The 23476-nt window shown below is 31.2% G+C and overlaps 2 protein-coding genes and 1 pseudogene across 2 annotated transcripts; 2 read left to right on the forward strand and 1 right to left on the reverse strand.

Annotated features, from left to right (window-relative positions):
• Positions 1–806: 806 nt before the first annotated feature.
• On the forward strand, positions 807–3386 carry LOC108806228 (U-box domain-containing protein 11). The gene is made up of 4 exons (XM_018578278.2): positions 807–1199; positions 1438–1554; positions 1639–2004; positions 2082–3386. Exons 1-4 carry the CDS (start codon positions 915–917, stop codon positions 3111–3113), a joined length of 1800 nt encoding a protein of 599 aa, XP_018433780.1. The 5' UTR covers positions 807–914; the 3' UTR covers positions 3114–3386.
• Positions 3387–8016: 4630 nt separating this feature from the next.
• On the forward strand, positions 8017–8856 carry LOC108809122 (uncharacterized). Its single transcript, XM_018581255.2, has one exon. The coding sequence runs from the start codon at positions 8155–8157 to the stop codon at positions 8587–8589; it is 435 nt and encodes a 144-aa protein (XP_018436757.1). The 5' UTR covers positions 8017–8154; the 3' UTR covers positions 8590–8856.
• A 12014-nt stretch (positions 8857–20870) lies between these two features.
• Positions 20871–21845, reverse strand: LOC108808313 (uncharacterized; annotated as a pseudogene).
• Positions 21846–23476: the final 1631 nt, after the last annotated feature.

Raw genomic sequence — 23476 nt, forward strand, 5'->3', positions numbered from 1 at the left:
TACTCTAAATAGGGATTAAATAAAGATGTGGTATCGAACCAGATTCTATCCGAAATTATTCGAAATAGACCAGTTCAGATTTTGAATATAATATATTTAACTGATGGTAAATGTTTATGAATATTCGTAGGAATTGGTTCAGTTCCGGTTCTTATCCAAAACTGAACGGATACCTATATATATGTTAAAATACATGGAATTGTATATCTTAGGGTTTGAACTCAGATTAGAAAGGTGAAAGTACTACCACTTTTACCATTAAACCACTTCAGTATCTTTGTCATTAGTTTCAAACTATATATATATATATATACATACCATTTGAATTCAACTTTTTCTTAAGAAATAAAATAAATAAGTTAAAATATAACAACAAAATATAAAAATATAATTCAAATTAATATTTTTATATCTGAACCGATTCGAAGCCAATTCAAATCTGAACCTAAAATCAACTAAATACATATAACCGATATTCTCGAAACAAAACGAATCTTACACAGAACCGATCCGATTATCCGAAGTTGTAAACCTAACTCTAACTCTCAAACTCTAATCATGCCCACCCCTTACATACTAAAATTTAAACACAAATTTTATATAAAAGTTTCTTTTAAATTTTTAATAAATACTATTGTGTGAATTTTTTTTGTGTATTATTGTTTTGACAATATTATTTAAATGTTATTTGAGGGTATTTTTCTAAATAAAAAAAGCTTAGAAGTAGGCCCTGCAAAACGGCGCCGTGATAGCGACATCTCCCTTGAGTCTTGACAAAATGGTCGCGGCGCGAGGATAAATAAAAGCGACGTTAGTCGCTTCTCTGAGCAGAGAGCCAATCTCCAAGTTGCTTTATTACTTTTTTATTTATTTAATTAAATTAATTTTCCGATAGACGGAGGTTGATCGGCGTAATGGCCGGAGTAACCATCTCACCCGCCTCTCTGCTCAAACTTATCGCCGAGATAGCCGAGACTCCACTCAACGCCGGCGGCGTGTTCAAGAAGGATTGCACAGATCTCACTCGGCGAGTCTCTCTGTTGTCATATTTGGTAGAGGAGATTAGAGAATCAACGCCGATGGATTCCGGCGCTTCGTCTTCGTCGGAGAATGACTGGTGGTCTGATCTCGTGTTGGCGCTTCAAGCCGCGAAGCGTCTCCTCTCCTCAGCCCCCCGATTCCAAGCTCCCGACTCATCTGTAAGCAAAATCTTCAGACGTTTAGTAATTACCGGTTTAGTATCGGTTAAATCGAATTTAGTAAACCACGTTTATCTCTGGTTTGGCTAAAACGTTGATTTTCTCGGTTCAGATATTGAAATCCTCGGTTAATGCACAATTACTGGTTAAGTGTCGGTTAAATCGAATGCAACCACTGATTATATTACGGTTATTTCCGGTTTAACTGAAAAGTTGGTTTTTTTTTTCTCGGTTTAAGGACGTTGCTGCAAAGAGAGTCTCGTTCCAGTTCCAATGCATTACATGGAAGCTGGAGAAAGCGTTAAGCAACTTACCATACGATCTATACGATATCTCTGACGAAGTTAGAGAGCAGGTAACATAGTACTCATTGAAATATATAATCTTGCTAGTGTTTTTGGAGTGCTTCAAGGTTGTTTTATTTTGTTCTGTGTATCAGGTGGAGCTAGCGAGATCGCAGCTGAGAAGAGCCATGCAGAGATACGGTTCGTTGAACTCTAACAAGTTCTCGACTGCCTTATCTGATCTGATGGAGAGAGATGATGCAAAGATCAAAGCTGAGGAAGAGAAGGTTGAGAGTGTTTCGGAGACGATTCATTTCGCTGAGGAGGAGAAGAAGCAGCTGAGGAAAAGCCCTTCCATTTCTTTGGCTTTTTACTTGTCCAAAGACGCTGATAGCGAGAGGCTAGACAAAATGGTCACCAAGAACGCTGACGAATCGAGTAAACTCACGGTTCCTGTTGATTTTCTCTGTCCTGTGTCTCTGGAACTGATGAAGGATCCTGTTATCGTCTCCACAGGACAGGTCTGGTTTCAAGATTTTTGTAATTTTCTTAACTGCTGTTGCTTGGTTATTGATGGTTTTTGCCTCTTCGATTACAGACGTACGAGAGGGTGTACATACAGAGATGGATCGACTGTGGGAACCTAACATGTCCAAAGACTCAGCAGAAACTCCAAAACTTCACGCTTACTCCAAACTACGTTCTCAGAAGCTTGATCTCTCGGTGGTGCACTGAACACAACGTTGAGCAACCCGCAAAGGGCAGGTGTGGAGACATGTCAGTGATCAGGGCGTTGGTTCGCAGTCTCTCAAACCGGTCTCTAGAGGAACGCAGGAACGCGGTTTCTGAGATCCGTTCTATGTCCAAGACAAGCACAGACAACCGCATTATGATTGCAGAAGCAGAAGCAATCCCTGTTTTGGTGAACCTTTTAACCTCAGAGGATGCCGCCACGCAGGAGAACGCAATCACTTGCCTTCTCAACCTCTCTATATACGACAACAACAAGGAGCTGATAATGTTCGCTGGTGCAGTCACTTCAATAGTTCAAGTCCTTAGAGCTGGAACCATGGAAGCAAGAGAAAACGCAGCGGCTACACTCTTTAGCCTTTCGTTAGCTGATGAGAACAAGATCATAATAGGCGGGTCCGGTGCTATACCTGCCTTGGTTGATCTTCTCGAAAACGGGACGCCGAGAGGGAAGAAAGATGCAGCGACTGCGTTGTTCAACCTCTGCATTTATCAGGGGAACAAAGGCAGAGCGGTTAGAGCAGGTATAGTACCTGCATTGGTTAAGATGCTAAGCGAGTCAAGCAGCCACAGGATGATGGTTGATGAAGCTTTGACGATACTCTCGGTCCTTGCAAGTAACCTAGACGCGAAATCCGCAATGGTAAAAGCGAATACTTTACCTGCTTTGGTAGGTATTCTTCAGACGGGTCAAGGTAGAAGCAGAGAGAACGCAGCAGCGATATTACTTTCGTTGTGTAAGAGAGACAATGAGAGACTGGTCTTGATAGGCAGACTCGGAGCGGTTGTGCCTTTGATGGAACTATCGAAGAATGGAACAGAGAGAGGGCAAAAGAAAGCTACGTCTTTGTTAGAGCTTCTTCGTAAAGCATGTCAATGATTATTAGTGGTCTGAAAATAAAAGAAAAGGTTGGTCAATCTCTAATTTTTTTTTTGGAAAATTGGCTGGCTATTTGTTCAGTTATTATATTTATATTTTGTTCAATTCTTTTGATATTTTTGGGGATACGAATGTGGAGATGGTGAGGCCAAAAGGGTTTTCGAGAATCGAAACTCTTTTTTCGGTTTTCTGTGTATTTATTTTGTTGTATTTGTAATGAAATGGGTGAACAATAAGCACTAGTTTCTGATTCATGAATTTCAATTTGTGTTTCTTGGTTACTCTTGTGAACAAGGTTACTTGGAAGAGAAGCATAATAATTGATTTAGCTGCATTATTCGTCAAATGTCAAAGTTTCTGTTGCTTCGGTAGGCTAGTAGAGGAACACATGTCCTTATTAACTGGCGGATTATGGGAGGAATCAATTTATTCGATGGATGTATCAATACTTTCAAAACATTACCTCATATACTTCAGTGTTTCAAATGCTTGTCAAGTGGAATGATATGTAGTGTTTTTTGGCCTATTGTATATATGTTTTCTAAATTGTTTTCAAATCTTTATCAAAAAAATTTAGTTATTTCTGAATTATTATAGGTCTGGAATAAGTTGTGATGCATTTAGAGGAACACATGCAGAGAAAAATGCAAATTGGAGATTTTTATAGGGAAAATTGCCAAAACGGAACAAAAATTCAGCATGGTTGTCCCTATAGTATAAAACCATCATTTAGTTGTCCTTTTAGTATAATTTCTTTCATAATCACAAAACTATCACTTGATTAATCTAATTTAACACATTAAATTAATAGAATTTTAAAAAATAATAATTAAAACGTTTAAAAAGGGAAAATAAAAATAAAAACTTTTTTTAATAAAAATAAATTTTGTAAAAATTAATAAAAATAAAAAAAAATAATTTACAAATTTTTTTAAAGAAAAAACGTTAAATCAACCTAATAAAAAACAGTTAAAAAAGTTTTATTTTTTATAAAAAGTTTAAAATGTTTGTAAACTTTTTAATTTTATCAAAAATTTTAATAAAAAAAAACTAAATGTATTTTATAAAGTTTGTTTAAACTTTTTATTAAAAACTTTTTGTAAAGTTTTATTTTATTTTTATAAAGTTTACAAATTTTATATAGTTTGTTTAAAGTTTTTATTAAACACATTAAACTAAAAGAATTTAAAAAAGATAATTAAAAACGTTTTAAAAAGGGAAAATAAAATAAAACTTTTAGAATTTTATTTAATAAAAATAAACTTTGTAAAAATAAAATTAATTTACAAATTTTTTTAATAAAAACGTTAAATAAACATATTAAAAACATTTTACAAAGTTTTATTTTTATAAAAAATTTAAAACTTTTTTAATAAAATTTTAATTAAATAAAAAAATTAAAATTTATAAAATAAAAATAAAACTTTACAAAAAATTTAATAAAAACTTTAAACTAACTTTATAAAAAAACATTTTACAAAGTTTTATTTTTTATAAAAAGTTTAAAACGTTTGTAACCATTTTAATTTTATCTAACTTTTTAATAAAAATATAAATTTTAAAAATGTTTTTAATAAAACTTTTAATAAAAATAAAATTTGTAAACCTTATAAAATAAAAATAAAAATTTACAAAAAATTGCACCTAATTTCAAAATACCACATGTTGTATAGATATGTATCATAGAGAACAAGAGTTTGTGAAAAAAAAAAACAAAAGAAAAACTATGGAAAAACCATAGATTAATGAATAAGACAAGGGAGAATCATTTTTTTAAAAAAATTGACAAGCAAAATCGAAAATAACACGTTTTAGGAAGTTAGAATATTTTTAGTAGATTTTTAGGATATTTCCATAACTGAAATTTTCATTTATTTTCGCAAAAATCAGGTAATCTTATCCGTAGAAGGCGCCTTCTAAAAGTTTAGAACATTGACAAAAATCCAGAACACGCTTTCTACTTTTAGTAGACGGAAGAGTACATTTTAGAAAACACATTCCGCAAAACTTAGAATACTTAATAAAAGTAGAAGATGCTTCCGGACGAAAAGTAGATAGCTTTAGGATTAGTAGAATGCGCATTCCACTTTTTTAGAAAATTAGTAAATAGTAGAATGTACGTTCTAAAAATAGTAGATGAACGTGTTTATTTTAGAAAACGCTTTCTACTATACCATTTTCCGTAGAAGGCGCATTCTACCTTTAGTAGAACGTATTTTCAAATTCTTATTTATCAACTTTTTGAAAACAAAAAAAAATATCAACATGTGTGTATTGGTGTTTTATTAATTGTTTGTATTTTTAATATTTTTTTTGATTCACAAAAGTATTTATTTCATTAGTTTTCAGAAATACAAAGGATAAAAAGAGAAAAATTGGACAAAAATGATTTATACCAAAAGGACAACACCCTTATTTTTTTTTTCTCTATTAGCAATTTTCCCATTTTTATACAGAGCTACTTTAGCGCTGGAGATTTTAAGGAAGATTCCAAAGAATTATGATTCACCCAACAACTTTTCTATATATTATTTTCTTCTTTTTGAATAAGTACACTAGTTTTATTCAGAAAAAAACAGATTCTAGAAGATATCATCTTTGCGATTAGATACTTTGTAAGGAAGAAGGATCGTTTCTCTCTTTCTCTCGATTTAGAGAATAATCCATGAACCATATTTCTTATCTTATCTTATTGTATTCTATATCTTTTTCACCTCTGATCTCTGAGTTTTCTTGTGTAATGTTTGAGTAGTCGACTTATTTAATACATGGTATTAAGTGTTAGATTTGTGAGTTAAAATAAATAAGTTTATCAATCGATTGTCTTTATTCATTGTTGCATTTAAGTTTACACTAAACTGATCACTTAGTGTATGAATTTAAGTTTAACTTATGTAAAGTGTTATAGGTTGCTAGACATAAGATAAACGAACATTTTCCCTAATCGGAGAAAGTAAATGTTAAGGTTTTTTTGTGAACCAATTGGATCATCACTAATGTTTGTTATCGAGTCTCAAACCAAACAAGAGTTTAGGTGCTAAAATCGATTGACAAAATATGAAATACCACGAGAGTGTTTTGATCTAAATGTGTATTTCGAGTTCTAGATTAGTACATTAATAGAATTTGAATAAATGTTTGGCTTATACTTGTTTGACATCTGATTTTTGCACCCCAAGCTAGCTTCTTAATAATCTAAAACCCCTAATTTGAATTTGTTATTTGTTTGTTTTGACTTCTTTTAGCTTGATATTAACTCTATAAAATAAAAGTATAAACTGATCTTCTAAAATTAAATCATAAATATTCAATGATTGAATAATCTGAAAACGAAGATAAATAATCGGAAAAATTACTCAATGGTATAAACTTCGGTTTGAAGCAACGAAGCATTTCGGGATCATAGCCAAATATTTTGAACTTCAATTAACTTTGTGAATCCACATTAGCTTTGTTTCATATTTAAGTAACATGGTATCCTATTTAACTGTTTTTGCTTCTTTTTGCCTTTTTCTAGGAAATTTTATTGGGAACAACTAAAATTGTACAATAACCAGTATGAATTACTTTGGGTACAATGGCCCTTTCTTAGTCTGACTTTCTTAATCAGATATCTTCTTGATCAAAAGAAGCCACATAAGGTCTCTCCTCTCTTGTATGATGTACAAGGTGTCCAAGAGAACTAAACTATATCAGATGGACTGTTTTCAGGACTGGGTCCAACTTTAAAGATATGATCTATGCTGCTAACTCTAGTCGACTATAAGTTATGTGGGCTTTGACTTGTTTTACAAGCCAAGCCTCACAATGCTATTGGCATTACCCGGACCCTCCCGGTTAGTACAGGTCATACTTTTCACCTGTGGAATATAATTCAACTTTGTCATGTATTCTATGAACCGGCATCTAAATAATGTACATATAATGATTGCTGACCTTTTAATCAAAATTTTGGACTACTAGACTCAGATTCTCCGTTGCATGTTCCATGGCCACTAAAACACTAAAACAAGTTCTCCATTAATATAGTTTTTATATGTGATAAAATAGTCTACGCTGTTAAATTTTCTGCCACGAATTATTCTTAAATCATACTAAAGCATTTATCCTTCTTTTTTTTTGGAACACTACGAAAGCATTTATCCAATCTTTCTCTTTCATACTAAAAAATATTTTCTGATATCTTCGCTCTATGTAACCGAACAACTAAAGCAAAAGCAATACAGCCAACACTTACGCTTTAAGCAACTACACGCACTCGTATATGCATACTAATACCTCCAGTTACTTTTTTTTTTCTGTCACGATAAAAGGCCTATACCTCCATTTACTTTATTCAATTCAATAGTATATGTTAAAATACATTTCATAAAAATCATTTAACTTCTATTCAAAAAAAGAAAGATCGAAAGAAAGAAGGCTTAACTAATTTTGGATAATTACAAACGTATTATGAAATTACATTCTTTTTTTGGCTAAGAATGCTAATATCATATTAATGATCTTCAGATAAAATTACATTCACACATGCTGTATGACTTGGAACCACTATCTATCTCACACATGTGTAGTTTATACTATTGTTTTGGTGTACGACGGTGGTAGTTAACCACTATAATAATTCCCAAATTAAATTTTTTCATAACGTGGAAAACCAAATTTGTTCATGTGGACTCACATGAAAAAGCAATATCTTAGTGGACCGACGAGTATGCCTTAACCAACCATATTATTAATTTTCTTATTAATTGACAGTATTTTATTTTTAAGTTTAGTTAAGATTATTTAGCAAAAAAAAAAAAAAAGTTTAGTTAAGATTTCTTTTTTTTATTATTATTATTAAAAAGACTAGAAGTTTATGGAAATAGTTAGTATACATTATTTAAGAAGTCTATGAGTCTCATGCACTTGCTTACGTAAAGAGAACGCATTCATCAGCACCTCTCCTCTTAACTCTTCACTCTGTACCTCTTTAAGCGTAACCTTCACAAACTTTTCTTTTTATTTCTCATTGTTCTAAAAAGAACTCGTCGATCACAAAATGCCGGGAAATTATCACAGCCGGGGATCCAACGTTGCAGTCATCATCTTCACGGTGACGATCACGTTGTTGACTTGTCCAATAATCATCAACGCTTCATCAGATTCTTCTTCAGCCAACATGAGGAAGCTCGACGAGGTAGATCCCATAAAGTGTTCTCCAAGCTGCGTCGAAAATCCTCCTCCGCCCTCTCCTCCACCACCGTCTCCACCGCCTCCCGCATGTCCTCCTCCCCCGGCTCTTCCTCCACCGCCGAAGAAAGTCTCACCGAACTGTCCACCGCCTCCGCCGGCTAATTTCTTGTACATAACGGGTCCGCCGGGAAATCTCTATCCCGTTGATGAGCAGTTTGGTGCCGCCGCAGGAAAAAGCTTTACGGTGGTGAAGCTCGCCGGTCTAATAGGGTTCGGAGTTCTGGGGTTGTTGATTCTTTGAGACATGATCGGGGAAACGAGAAATCGAAGATTTGTTTGTATGTTCGTTCGGATACTTGTGATCACTTTATTGAAGAACGTTACTATCTTTGGTTAATAATAAAATTTCTAGCTAGGATCATATCTGTTTCATCATATTTTCGTGTATCCAATTTTCTAATGGGGGTTTAAACACACTAATAAGGTGCGTAGACCAAAAAATATGTTAAGGGAAATATGTAAATTTCTAGAATGTATTTTCTTTATGTGATATGTTCTTTCACCTCTTTATCAACTTGCCGTTCGCATTGATTCTTAAACTTGAAAAATTGTACTTTATGTGGAATAATTTTATAGAAAAGCAATTTACTTACAAAAGTTAACAAATGTAAAGTTGATACTATTCCCAGAAAAAAATGTAAATTAAAAAGGGTAGAAAGGCGAACTTGGTGAAAATACTTTAGTTCTTTTTGATTTATTCTTTAGTTAACTATGTGATTGTATATATATATATATATATATATATATATATATATATGTAACAAATAGTTTTACTGAATACTTTTTGTGCTAGGGCAAATAGAAATATCGTTTTCAACTATTTCTTACTATTTTTAGTTATTCTATCATTTTCTCATTTGATACAAAACGGGCCTGTATGTCTTAATTCAAATAAAGTAAATAACGTTGACAAAAAAAAAAAATTTGAGATGAAGCTGGAACTGGCGTCAAAGAAATGTATATGTTCTGATGTGAAAGAGATGGAGATCAACTTGGGTTTCAGCATAACTGGGCCATAGACGGCCGACCTCAGACATGTGCATCTGTTTCGCCTAACGCTATATCCTCTCTACCAAATGCCACCTCACCTACGTTTTCACTTTCTTTTTTTCTTTTTTCCATACACACACCTATGTAGAATTTAAAAAAATTCATCCGAAAGTACTATGAAATTTAATATTGGCTATATAGTAAAACAATAAATTTGGAATACGTAATTAAAGAATATACTCATACATTTACTTTTATGTATTTAAAATATTATTCCTTGTGAATAAATACTAGAAATTACAAAAGTTGAAGACTTGATTATGAATCAAATCATTGTGCACCACACAGCTGTTCTCCTTATATATTGTCTAACACACCAGAAACTCTCTAGTACGTGACTTTTGACGTATTTAGGTTAGAGGAAAGTCGCGAGTTGTGGTAGTAGCTATAACTACCACTCCGATTAAAATTCTTCTTTTAGGTTAACATCTACTTTATTTGTTGGCACGTGCACGCGCATATATATATATATATATATATATATATTTTTTTTTTTTTGAATGAATGTTAAATTTTATTCATCAAAAAACCTTATTACAACTAGTGCAAACTGTTTTTCGTGAACAACAAGCAACCAAGCTAAACAACACAAAACTAAAGGAAACCAACTCAAACTCTACTTCAAAGAAAAACACTTCAAGAGTTCTATCCCACCAAGAATCCCTCATTCTCCCCCTAAAGATGCTACCCACACACACACACACATTAAATTTAAAAAACAACACCCACATATATTTCGATATAAAAGCTTTGACAGGCAAGTTTTTTTCGGTGGTTCTAATGGTAAAAACCATCATGTGACCCCATAATATCCCAAGTTCAAGCCCTTCTTAATGCATATTTATTTTTATGATCTATGCACCCACTAAATAATTCTTCTGAATTCGCCCCTTGGTTGTTAGGCCGTTCAGCTATCTTATTCCAAATAAAAGAAGCGCAAGAAATTTGAGTCATGAAAATAAGGAGACTATATTAGGATAAAATCATGTTAAAAAAATACCAGGGTCGCACCATATGAACCATTCCAAATAATAGTCAGTTACAAGAAAAAGGAAGCACCATATGAACCATTGCAAATAATTAAAGTCAGTTACAAGAAAAAGTTCCTTTATATGATGCACATGATCTTTTTCTTTTTTTCACTGCCATATCAATTCAAGCTATTGTTCAGAGTATCTCCATTCTCACTCTATTTTTTTCCTCCAAAATAGAGTAAAAGTGGATATAAAATAAAATATACTCCAACCCTACTCCATTTCTTACTCTATAACAAAGTTTACTCCATAAATTGAGTAATCTATTTTTTGTTTGTTCATCACTCTATTATAGAGTGAGAAATGGAGTTGGATCGAATCATTTTTACTCCATATTCATTTTTACTCCATATTCATTTTTTCTCCATATTCACTTTTACTCCATTTTTAAGAAAAAAAAGTTTTACATTGGAGATGCCCTAAGAGCATCTCCATCACCACTCTATTTTTTTTCTCCAAAATGGAGTAAAAGTGGATATGAAGTAGAAGATACTCCAATTCTACTCAATTTATCACTCTATAATGAAGTTTACTCCATAAATGGAATAATCTATTTTTGTTTGTTCATCGCTCTATTATGGAGTGAGAAATGAAGTTGGGTCGGAGCATTTTTACTCTATATTCACTTTTACTCCATTTTGGAGGAAAAAATGAAATTTTACATTAGAGATGCTCTTAAATGGTTATTTTTCAAAACCAACCCACAATTTCAAGTCAACTCCAAAACCAATCTCTTTATTTTTGTCATTGCTATTCACCCTTAAAGTTTCCAAACCCTCCTTATGTTTTTGAATTATTTACATAATTATCATTATTAATTAATTATTTAATTATTTCGAAATATAAAATACCTATGAAATACTCTTTTTACACCCTAAACATTTCTTCTTATTTACAGTAATATCCTTATCATCAGTTTTCTAACCGCCATGAACCACCATTTTTAAGCTCTTTAAACTCAAGAATTCAATTTGTAACCACTTTTTCTCTTTCTAAACCAACAAATCTTCATTTTCTCTCATTTCTCTCCATTTTCATCTTAAAAACTCCATAAATTTCATTTTTGTAAGCTAAACTTTCATATTTTCGAGTTTATTCAGTTGTGAGAGGTGGTTCTTTTTACTCATATTTGGAGCTTGGACGGTGGTAAAAGGTGGAAACGAGCTTTACACCGGAAAATGTAACTATTTACATGTTTTCGTCATTTTTCATATATGTGTCGTGATTGTAGTTGTTTTGTATATTTACCCATATGTGTAGACTTATGATGCGGTCTACTTTTCAACGCACATGTTACTTTTGCAATTGACCAAAATATTTTTTTTGTAAAGAAAAGTCCCCTAGGAATCTGCGTCTTAACCTTTGAAAAAAAAAGATAGACTTACTAAGAAGTCTACATAAAAGATGTTAGTTTTTACATTTGACCGAACTTTACGTAACTTTTGACTTTTCTTAGTAGACTTTATCGAAAGTATACATTATTAGACTGTAGGGAAGTCGACAAAAGGTCAGTTTCAAATTTGACCAAAACTTTGACTGCATTGAATAGGTAAATTTTGTATTTGACTAAAATGTTATAAAGTTGACCAAAACAAAAAAAATGTGTAGAATTCATATTTAGTCTACTAATCTCAGAAAAAATGTAGACTGCATATGAAGTCTACTATTTTATTTTGGTCAAATGCAAAACCAATCCGTCGAATTTTGGAGTAGACTTCAGTTGAAGTCTACACATGTTATACGTCTATCTCAATCTATTTGTAGAAAGTCAAACTTGATCAATTGCAAAAATTAACATATAATAAGAAAGTCAAATCATGGTTGAATTCTGGTCAATTTCAAAAACTATTTTTTTTTTCAAAATGTAGATTCAAAAGAAAGTCTACCCGTATAAAAAATACAGATAATAACCTCTGGATTTTGAAATTGCAAAAACTAACCCAAATTGTAGACTATATGACAGTCTACATACGTAAACTGAAAAAAAAGTCTATTACTATGTAGACTGAATATGATGTCTATATACAAAAATCTATAAAAAGTGGATTTGTGTATTATTCGTAATGTATTTTCAATATTTATTAGTTTGACAGTGTGTTAGTTAATCATAATGGTCTTGAACTATTTTCAAAAGAAAATCTTTTATAATTATGAAACTATCAACATTTTGGTTTCACTATGTAGTTAGCTAATAAGTGTAGACTTCTTTGTAAGTCTACAAATGTATACTGCAATTGAAGTCTATGTCAAAAAATTTATTAAAAAGCACTTGTGTATTATTCATCATATTTTTGACAATTCAATTGTTTTACATTGTGTGTTAATGTATCTTAATGGTCTTGAATGGATTTTGAAAGTTAATGTGTTATAACTATAGAACTAACAAATTTCTTGTTTGATTAAGTTGTTAACTATTAAGTGTAAACTTATTTAGAAGTATGTTTTTGTATTTTTATTGTTTGATGTATACACTTAAACATATTGTAAAAAATTTGTAATTAATTTTACTTTTGAAACTTCTTGGAAAAATTGTATAGATTTTCTTCTTCTCACATGTGTGTTAGTTGTTGTTTTAGCTTATGGTAGTTTTGACTGTTTGGATGATTAGAGTATTTTCTGAAAAATTGATTGGTAACAAAAATTAATAATATCATATAAGTGAAACACAACTATAAAATGAATACAATGTTTATAGATTATGTATCAAAATAATTATTTACAAATGAATACTTTGTAATGATAAATTATTACAAAGCAATTTATTTAAAAAAAATCTAAAGTGTTTGATTAGTCATGATCTTGATATCTCAAATGAAATCTTGGAAAAGAGTACCTACAAAATAAGATAAAATTATGAGAAAAAATAAGGTAAAAAATCAAATCATATTTTAGTGGACTTTATTTGAAGTCTACTAATCTTTATTTGAGTATACTCTACTTAAAGTTTATGTTTTTATTATACTTTATTTAATTTTTAATAGACTTCATGCTTGTGTAGACTTCTAATGAAGTCTACACTACCGAAAACTTTTCAGATATAAAATTATACATTTAAAAATATATATATATATATATATTTATCTGAAATTATTATAAATAACGTTTTAACCTGAAATAGTAAAAAGACATAAATTTTGTATCTATATATTTAGTTTTATATAAACAAAATGCATATTTAAAATGAATAAATGTAAATCTTACATTTTTGGGAAGATGATTTGAAAATTTTGGAATAAAGTACCTGCAAAATAAAATATAATACAAAAAATTAAAATCATATTTGAGTAGTCTTCTAATGAAGTCTTCTTAAAAGTTAAAGTTAGTAAATATTATTTGCAATCTGAAAAATATATACATTAAAACTTGAAAAGAACTTTAAATCTAAAAACTTTAGAAAATATAATTTGTAAGATAAAATAGTAGTAAATTATAGACATAGAGTTTGAATATGTAACTTTATTTAAATATAAATACAAAAACACTTATTATATATGTGAATCTTATATTTTTGGAAGGAAGATATAAAAACCATGGAAGAAAATATCTGCAAAATAAAGATACAACTATTAAAAACATAACACAAAAAATTAAAGTCACATTTTTAGACTTCTAATGGAGTCTGCTTATAGTTTAAATCTTGTAGACTCCATTAGAAGTCTGCTATATCAGATAATTTTCAGATCTATGCATTTGAAAATGTGAGAAAATATTTTTAAAATCAGAAAAACTTTAGAAAATATAATTTATAAGATAAAAAGTAGTAAAGTAAATTCATAGAGTTTGAATATGTAACTTTATTTAGATATAAATACAAAACACACATTTAAAATTTATAAATGTAAATCTTTCATATTTGGAAGGTAAAAACCATGGAAGAAAATGACTGCAAAATAAAGATAAAATTATGAGATAAAAAACATTATACAAAAAAATTAAGTCATCCCTATTTTTGTAGGCGTTTTTGTAAACTTTCATTAGAATTCTACTCTATCAGATAATTTTCAGATTGTAAAAAATATGTACATTTGAAAATGTGAAAAATGGTTTTAATTCTGAAAAAACTTCAAAAGTAGAATTTATAAGATAAAATACTAGCAAAGTAAATGCACAAAGTTTGAATTTGTAACTTTATTTGAATATAAACATAAAAAAACACATTTAAAATATATAGATTTAAAACTTAAATTTTTAGAGGGAAAGGTGATAACCATGAACCATGAATGAACCTACAAACACAAGACAATATTGTGAGAAAGACATGATAAAATTAACAAACTAAACAAAAGTTCATCTTCACATTCAAAGAATTTAGAGAGAAATGAGAGATTATAGAGAGAAAGAAGAGAGTTTTAGAGAGAAATGAGAGTGGTTTTAGAAACTTGTGCAGTCATTTTAGAAAGAGATTGCGTAAATTTCCATTATATAGAGAGACAAAAATTATAAATAGGTTAAAATTTACGATATTATAGACTTCCTTTGAAGTCTACAAAAATTAAAAATTTGAAGTAAAATTTATTGTAAGTCTACTTAGTAGATCTTTTTGGAAATCTACTACGATTATTTCATTATTGTTGTTTATTTGTTATTGTTTTAATAATTTCAATATGTGATTTATTAAATTAATTTTGTCATTTTGAGTAGTTATAGTATATGATTTCACATTTTAATTCATAAAGAACTCATTTTTATTTAATAATAATATTTTCAACACTAATCAAAATAGACTGAAAAAGACATCTACAGTGAAGTAGACTTTATTGTACGTCTAGTATATCCTAAATCACAAAACTAGAACCTTAAATGTTTACTTGATAATCAAATATCCAAATATACAAAATATAAACTACTCAACACTAGTATGCAAATTTAAATCAATAAAACAAAAAATCTCAATCTAAAATCTAACCTTAAGAATCTAACACTTTAAGACATAACATGTTAGAATTTTTTGTTGTTAAACCATAAACATTGTATAACACATGGTTACCAAGTCAATATATATTCTTTTAAATTGTTCAATTATATAAAATTTAAATTTATAAACTTCATATTAACCCTAATATCGATGATTAATTAAAATTTTCACAAAAATCTTTTTATACATTTTAAAATTAAACTATTAGATCAAATTACGACATAGACTACAGAATAAGTCTTCATAAAGACTTCTTAAGAGGTCTACATATTTGTAGATTTCTTTTTTTTACATGTAGACTTATGAATGACTTAATTATAAAATATTTTTTTGATTTTGTTTTAACCATAAAGACTAATTATAAATAGTACTTTCTCCACCTCTTTAGATTGGTTTGCATTTGATCGATTACGAAGACTAGTTTTATGATTAAAATCAATATTTAAATTGCTTTTGGCAAATCCCCCTCGTTCAAATTCACAATTGACTCAACGCTTACAAAGTGACATTCTAGTGCGATATTCATGGGCCTTAATATTAACAATTTAATATAGATATTTTTTTTTGAAACTGGATTTAACATAGATATTTGACATCAAAATATGAATTGTTCTTCATTTGTATGAGTTTAGATGGTAATTAGTTAATTTCCCAGTTATAAAAAGCTCTTATCGATCGATACCAACCCTGGAAGGCATGTGTGCATCTTCTTAAACCTTCAAATTCACTCAACGTGTAGCCCTTTACAGATGTCTCGAAATTTCCTCAAAATTGTAATCATAATTAATGTTTGATTTGATTAATAGTTATGAAACTTTTTTACATGAAACATAATACAAGAATTTTAGAAAATGCTACTATATATCCATTTGTCTTTGGGAGGGTTAAAAATACAACCATCTACCACTTTAAGCATCAATGACGCATTGATTTCTTTAGGGAACATTATTAGGTCATCGTAGTGGTTGACGTGTCGAATATTCATCTAAAACTTTGTCGTATTAGCAAAAGGGTTTTTGTTTTCTCGATAAAACTGTTGAATTATATATATATATATATATATCTCTTTTTAAGTGAGTAAGATATATATCTCTTATTAATACAATACAATGCAATTATTCAAAGCATGCATGTTCTTCGAAACTTTCCTTGGGTCAATAATATACAAATATTCAACCAAAACATCACACTTTTTGAAAAGGCTGAAAATTACATCTCCACATAGAGCGTTGAAAAGACCGTTTGTCTGTTAATATAAGTAATTAAGTATAATCAAACTGAGATCCAAGAAAAATACATATTACGTAGTGAAGGGTCACTAATCGAGAATTATGTAAACTTATCATTTTACATAGTGATCTAAACTATGTAGAGTGTAAATCTCTCATTGTATAACATGCTAACCAAAGAAGTCAACACTATTTTACCAAAAAAAAAAAGAAGTCAACACTAATAAGTAATAACAACAAAAACCAAAGAAGTCAAAAATAGCCTAATACAAAACCATAACCAACAAAAGAAGATCCATTAAATAACGAAGAGTAACTCATTAAAATCAAACAATTAGTGACACATTAACAACAATAAGTAATGTGATTAAAGAAGAGATATAGTAGCAACTAACCATTGGCGGTGGCTCCTCCACGACTCAACCACCACCATATCCTCCTCCAGCATTTTACTACCCTTTTCCCGCAGGAAATTTACCGAATTTCCCTTCTCCACCGGATGAAGGCGATGGCGGTATTAGGGGCGGATCCAGACTAAATATTTGTATGAGGCACAAATGAATGACATAACAAAAGGAATAATGATAAGTAAAATTATTTTATGCAGTTTTTATTTAGAAAAGTTAAACTGACAATTATTTAAAATTATAAATCTTTAAAATAGTTAATAAAAATATTTTCATTAATTTGTTGATTTCTTTAATATAAAATTATTTTTGACCAACATATAATAATAAAATAGCTTCATATTCTCACTGTATGGTTTTAAGTGATATTTAAAAATTTTGCATAAATATTAAGGAAATACAAAAATTTATGTAATTTATTTTGGGGGAATTTCACTTGTACCACTTTGGTGATACCACTTTTTATGTATACCATTAGTATATAGACATTTTCAGAAATACCTAATATATATAATTACAATGACTAAACTAACCCTAAAGCTTTTTTCTCTTGATCCACCACGGAGGCACTTTGAAATCCGATCACGTTCTTGTACGCGATTGAAAGGAGGTTTCGATCTTCCACTGTAAGCTCCTCTTTTGGAGTGGCATCTTTGACGAATTGCTCCGTGAACTGTACCATGTCCTCGTAACGCTCCGCTTGCTCGGCGAGCTTTGCCACGTAAACGTACTGGTCTCTGTTTAATTTTGCCGGCGCCGTTAGAGAGAAAAAGTGGGAGAGAAAGAGAGAGTTAAAGGAGCGCTCGGAAATTGAGATTCTGAACTCGAAAACGCACAGGTGACAGTGGTGGAGTTACTAGGAGTGCTAGGTCGTCGTCCATGGCTTCCCATTGTAGTCTGTTGCAGCTCTCGCGACGAACTCCACGCCGTCTCCTCTTCCTTATCCACTCTTCCTTTCATCTCCTTTGCTGCCTTGGTACTATTCTCTTCTTCAACTTGTTGATTGTTTCGGTTTTGAACTTGTTGATTTCGTATTCTTTAGTGTTCTGGAGAATCTAATGTTCTTTGATTCGTAAAAGAGAATCTTGTTGTTTAATCACTTGCTTTTTCTTTATCCTGATCAGTGTACTTCCTCTACATTATGTTCACATTCAACCTCTATGTTGTATTTACAAGTACAGTGATTTGGCTGAGAGAGAACAAAATATTGTATAAAACAAATTATTAATGCTTAATTTGTCATTAGGTTGTTTCTTCCCATTTTTGATATTGGATTCTTTAGTGTTCTGTTCCTGATTTTGAGAAGACTCTTGTTGTTTAGTCACTTGCTTGATTCATCATGACCAGCCATCGATTCAGCATTAGATTATGTTACATTATGTTTGGATTAATTTTTATATATATAGGATTCTTAGTGTTCTGTATCCGTGGAGATCTAATGTATACTTGATTTGAGAACAAAATGCTCTTCTTGATGACTCATTTACTTGTTCAGTTTTAACATTAGATTATGTTACACTCTCCTTCCTCCTCTAGATTATGTTCACATTCGATGTATGTTGCTTGTGTGCAGTACAGTGATCTGGGAGAGAGGGACTGAGCTATGGTTTTGGAGAAATTTCGACAAGCAACAATCAACTGGAACCAGCAACTTAACTCTGCAGTAGAAGAAGAAGGTTTGGAAGAGAGTGAAGCCAGAGAAGAAGAAGATGAAAAGAAATCTCATCTGGTGGTTGTGACTGATGTTTGTCTTCCCATGCTTTCATCTGGAGAGTCTTCTCTTTCCTCACGAGTTCTCGTCAACTACGAGCTTCCTACTAAGAAGGAAAATTATTCTAGGCGTTTAACATCTTGCTTAGCTTCAAGTTCTTTCTCTCAAAAACAAACTCCTCTGTTCATCATCATCATAGCCTATTTTTTAACATTTGAAACTTTCTCTTTTTAAAGGTGGGATTGTCATAAACAGGTTATTGGCTTCTTCATTTTCACCTACTTTACAGCTCCCCCTGTCCCTCAACTTCCAACTTGAAGCTCGTGAAATGGGTCTACGAAGTTATGGAGAAGAAAGATCAAAGAACCAAAGCAGCCTATGTTTCGAAGAATCTGTCCCAAGGCGTCAGTGCTTGAAGAGCAAACAAGAGTTTATAAATTATTTATAAAAGTTTATAAAACAGTAGTTTATAAGTCTATTTATAAAGGTTTATAAATTATTTGTAAGAGTTTCTATTCCATTTATAAAGGTTTATAAAATAATTAATAAAGTTTATAAACCATTTATAAAAAAACGCTATGAAAGTTTATAAACAATTTATAAGGGGTATGTATACAATTTATAAGGTTTAAGAGTTTAGGAATCAATTATAAAGTCTCTTAGATCATTTATAAGAGTCTATAAAAATTTATAAAGACTTATAAAAACAATTTATAAGAGTTTCTAAAAAAAATTATAAGGGTTTATGAGGATATATAAAAAATTAATAAGAACTTGTAAATCATTTGTAAACTTTATTTAAAGCAATGTGAAGTGTTTATAAATTTATAAATTAGAGATTTGTAGAGACTCATAAATCATTTATAATAGTTCATAAAACAATTGGTAAATCTTATAATCTATTTATAAAATTTTATAAATTAAACACCATAGCATTACTAATACTGCTCACTAAAATATCTGTTGAGACAAATCATTACGAAGATACTAGAGACTTAATCCGCTTTCTCTTTCACGCACAACTGCTTTACAAAAAAAAGAAGCGTGAAAAACCAGAAGCTTTAGTAAAGCTACAAGATCATCCAGACCAGAGTAAATATAAACTATTATAAATAACTTAGAAACCATTACAAATGATCTATAAATCTTTAGAAATTATTTATAAACCTTTATAAATTATATATAATTCCTTACAAATAATTTATAAACCATTATAACTAATATATAAACATTTTATAAACCATTATAACTAATTTATAAACATTTTATAAAGGTTTATAAAATATTTAAAAAGGGTTTTTAAAACTATTTACAAGAACTTAAAAGCTATTTATAAGAGTTTATACATTTATTTAAAAGTGTTTATAAATTAATTACAAGGTCATATATCTATTTATAAGAGTTTATAAATCTATTTATAAGGGTTTATTCCAAAGATTATAAGAATTTAATAATCTTCATAACACAATGTATAAGAGTTTATAAATCAATTTATAGATCAGTTAGAAGAGTTTATAGATCATTTACAAATTCTCTACTCTTTTCTAGCCATCTTATAATTTTTGTAAGAATTTATAAATGATCTATATTCTTTAATGATAAGTTCTCAATTTTTTTTCTTAATTGTAAGATTATAAGAATTTAATAATCTTCATAACACAGTTTATAAGAGTTTATAAATCAATTTATAAATCAGTTAGAAGAGTTTATAGATCATTTATAAATTCTTACAAAAAAATATAAGTAAATCTTTATGAAAGTATTTATAAAGTTTCTCAATTTGCAGATGGCAAATCGTGCTGGTTATGTCATTGGACCATCAGGTCTAAGCATGTTTGTCTCCAGCTTTAGGAGAGAAAATATGAATGAAGCCCAGCGGTTTTCAATTCTTGAGCAGATTATTTTAGAAATCCCATTCTTTCCATCACTTGAGCTTCTGTTCTCCGTCCTCACATCTGCAACATCCAGAGGTGCAATGTACATCAGGATTCGCCTGGTTGCGAAGACGAGTTTCTTCAGCACGAGGCTCCTGTCCTCAGTCGCTTCCACAGATACACTGAAGGAGGTACTGAGAAAGAGCGGTCCACGACTCAGTGTCCCCTCTCTGCTTCAGCAACGCGTCGAGTCGGGTCACCCGTCACGTTACCGGAGCTCCGGCTCATCTCCAAGCGCTTACTCAGATCAAGAACCCAAGAACCACACGTTGGAAGACCTCTTGCTTTCTACTCTCGGATGCAAACTGTCCTGCAGAGTAAGAAGCGCAACTCCTGTGACTTGCTCTGGTAATCCCACCGCAACTGACAAAGCTGTGAATCCCCCTAGGCTGTGCAAAAAAAAGTTCGTTTCAGTTACGGATTTGACCAAAAAAGAGCGATAGAGAGTTACCTGTTTCCAACCACAACAGCTGGCTCTTTGACAATCTCTTTGATAAAGTCAATAACTTGATCTGTCCAAACCATTGCATCATACTCTATGAGAGCTTTGTCACTCCATCCGAAACCGAATAAGTCCAAGGCGTACACTTTGTACTTCTTAGCCAGTTCAGGAATGTTTTACCTATTACAATTGCAGTCTCAGTGTCCCCAACTCAAGAGATGATTTAGATGTTAGTATGTTACCTCCAGTGAAAGACAGAAGCACCAAAGCCATGAATAAGAACAAGAGGCAAGCCTTCTCCTTGAACCACATAATGAATCTTGTGACCTCTCCTTTCCCAAAAGTTATATCCTTCTGGCTTAAAAGCTAATCCATCCCCACCTAAATAAAGAATCATCATCCAATTAAACAGAGAAGCCAAAGAGCCACAATCTTTTAAATAATAAAGCTTCAAGATTCAAACCTTGAATTTGCTGAGAAGCAGCTGATGATGGTGAAGGAGGAGTGCCCATGATTGAAACTCCAGAAGCAACAATCCCTCTCACTGCAAAACCCCTTCTGCTGATTTCACATTTGTTCCCTTCATTGCAAAAGGATCAAAACTTTTAATGAGATTCAAAGCTTAATCTAAGGAGAATCTGATGGAAAAAGGTGGAGAGAACTTACTTGGTCGACGAGTTTGAGCAGGAAAGGTGGGTCTTTTAGATAATGAGCTGAATAGTTCTGTTCTAACAGACGGTGTTACAGCACATGAAGCCGACATCGGTTGATTCTCACAGAGAGAAACAGATGTTTAAGGGTTCTTGAGAGCTAAAAAGATGCACCGAATGTGTGAGTGTGTGGGTGAACTTGCGAGAGAGTTGTGGGAACGCCTGAGCCAGACAAGTTGAACCCTCTACTCGAAGGCGTACCATAGACCAAAAGCACCAGTGGCGAAGAGAGCAGTCCGAGTCCCTCACTCATCGTTACCTGAAATGAGAGGCGTACTCAATTGCGATTCCACAGTCACCGATAGGAGACGATACATCCGGCGAGAGAAACATGTCGCTGGGGAGAAGAGAGTAATTTAGGTTTAATTATTTAAGGGTATAATGGTATTTTACCATTAAAAATCTGGTGGTATAGTTGGTTAGTGTATAATTGAAAAGTGGTAGTTAGAAAATGGTATTAGTGGCAATTTCCCTTTATTTTGCTTACATAAAAATCACTTTAAACAAAGCTTGATTAACAAAAAAAAAATAGTACATTATTTTGTAATTATTCACATATTTTGAATGGCATTAAATTTCTTCTAGAATAGTGAGATATCACCTATTATGAAACAAAATAAAAATATTTAAACACCACTTAAAGTGATACGGAAGAAGTACAAAATATAATGAAAAATAACATTTCGTAAATCAGATCCAAATTATCTTGATATACTAAAAAATATTTATTATATTCTCAAATAACATATTGACAAGAAAACTGAGAGATAAAATGTGTTGAAAATAAAAAATGTTACAAGTAGAAATGATAATAAAAATATGGAGGAAAAAAAGAAAATATGAGATATAGCTAAGAAGAAAATGATAATAAAAAGAAAAATGTGAAACAAGACCCACTGGAGTGGGTAATCGAACACTAGATGAACTATTGATGTTACTGGTAACCAACAGATCTAATGCATCAATGAAGACTATTGATCAAGAAAATAATATAATCAGTATGGGGCATCCTTTCACAATGTGGATCCGTCCCTGGCGGTATTGGCGGCAGCTTCTATGGTCCTCCACCACCGGAAGCTATCTTGCCTTACTTTCCCTACTACTATAGAAACCCTTCTCATCAGACGGACCAAACGTCGTGGGTTCCAGGGACATTGACGGTGATGATCGTTGCCGTGGCAAATCTTGTGGGAGTTGGAGTTCCCGGTAACTTCTGTAATTAAGTTAACTAGTAATTATTAGGGACAGCTTTGATATGTTTATATAAGGTGTTGTAATCTCTGATATATTTCTCTATACATTTTTCTAAAATACATATTTCTATTATACGGATGATTTTACTTCAATATACTGCTCTATTATAGAGTTTATCTATTCTAAAAAATATAGAAAAAATTATCTCTATATTTAGAGATGAAAATAACAATTCCTTATATAGTTTATGAATAAATAACTATGTTATAGAGACACACATTTAAGCAAATTCACATTTGTGATAAATAGTTTTCTATTTTAAAGAAAAGCATTAAAATTAAAATAGATGTGGATTGGAGATAGTCTTACAATATACTGCAATTGAACTAAAGCATAATAAAAAAGAAGTTATCTCTAGATGCTACGGCTTAGGGCTGGGCGTTCGGGTAACCATTCGGGTTTCGGTTCAGTCCATTCGGGTTTCGGGTTTTCGGGGTCAAAG

This window comes from Raphanus sativus, chromosome 6 (assembly GCF_000801105.2).
Source record: "Raphanus sativus cultivar WK10039 chromosome 6, ASM80110v3, whole genome shotgun sequence".
NCBI lineage: Eukaryota > Viridiplantae > Streptophyta > Magnoliopsida > Brassicales > Brassicaceae > Raphanus > Raphanus sativus.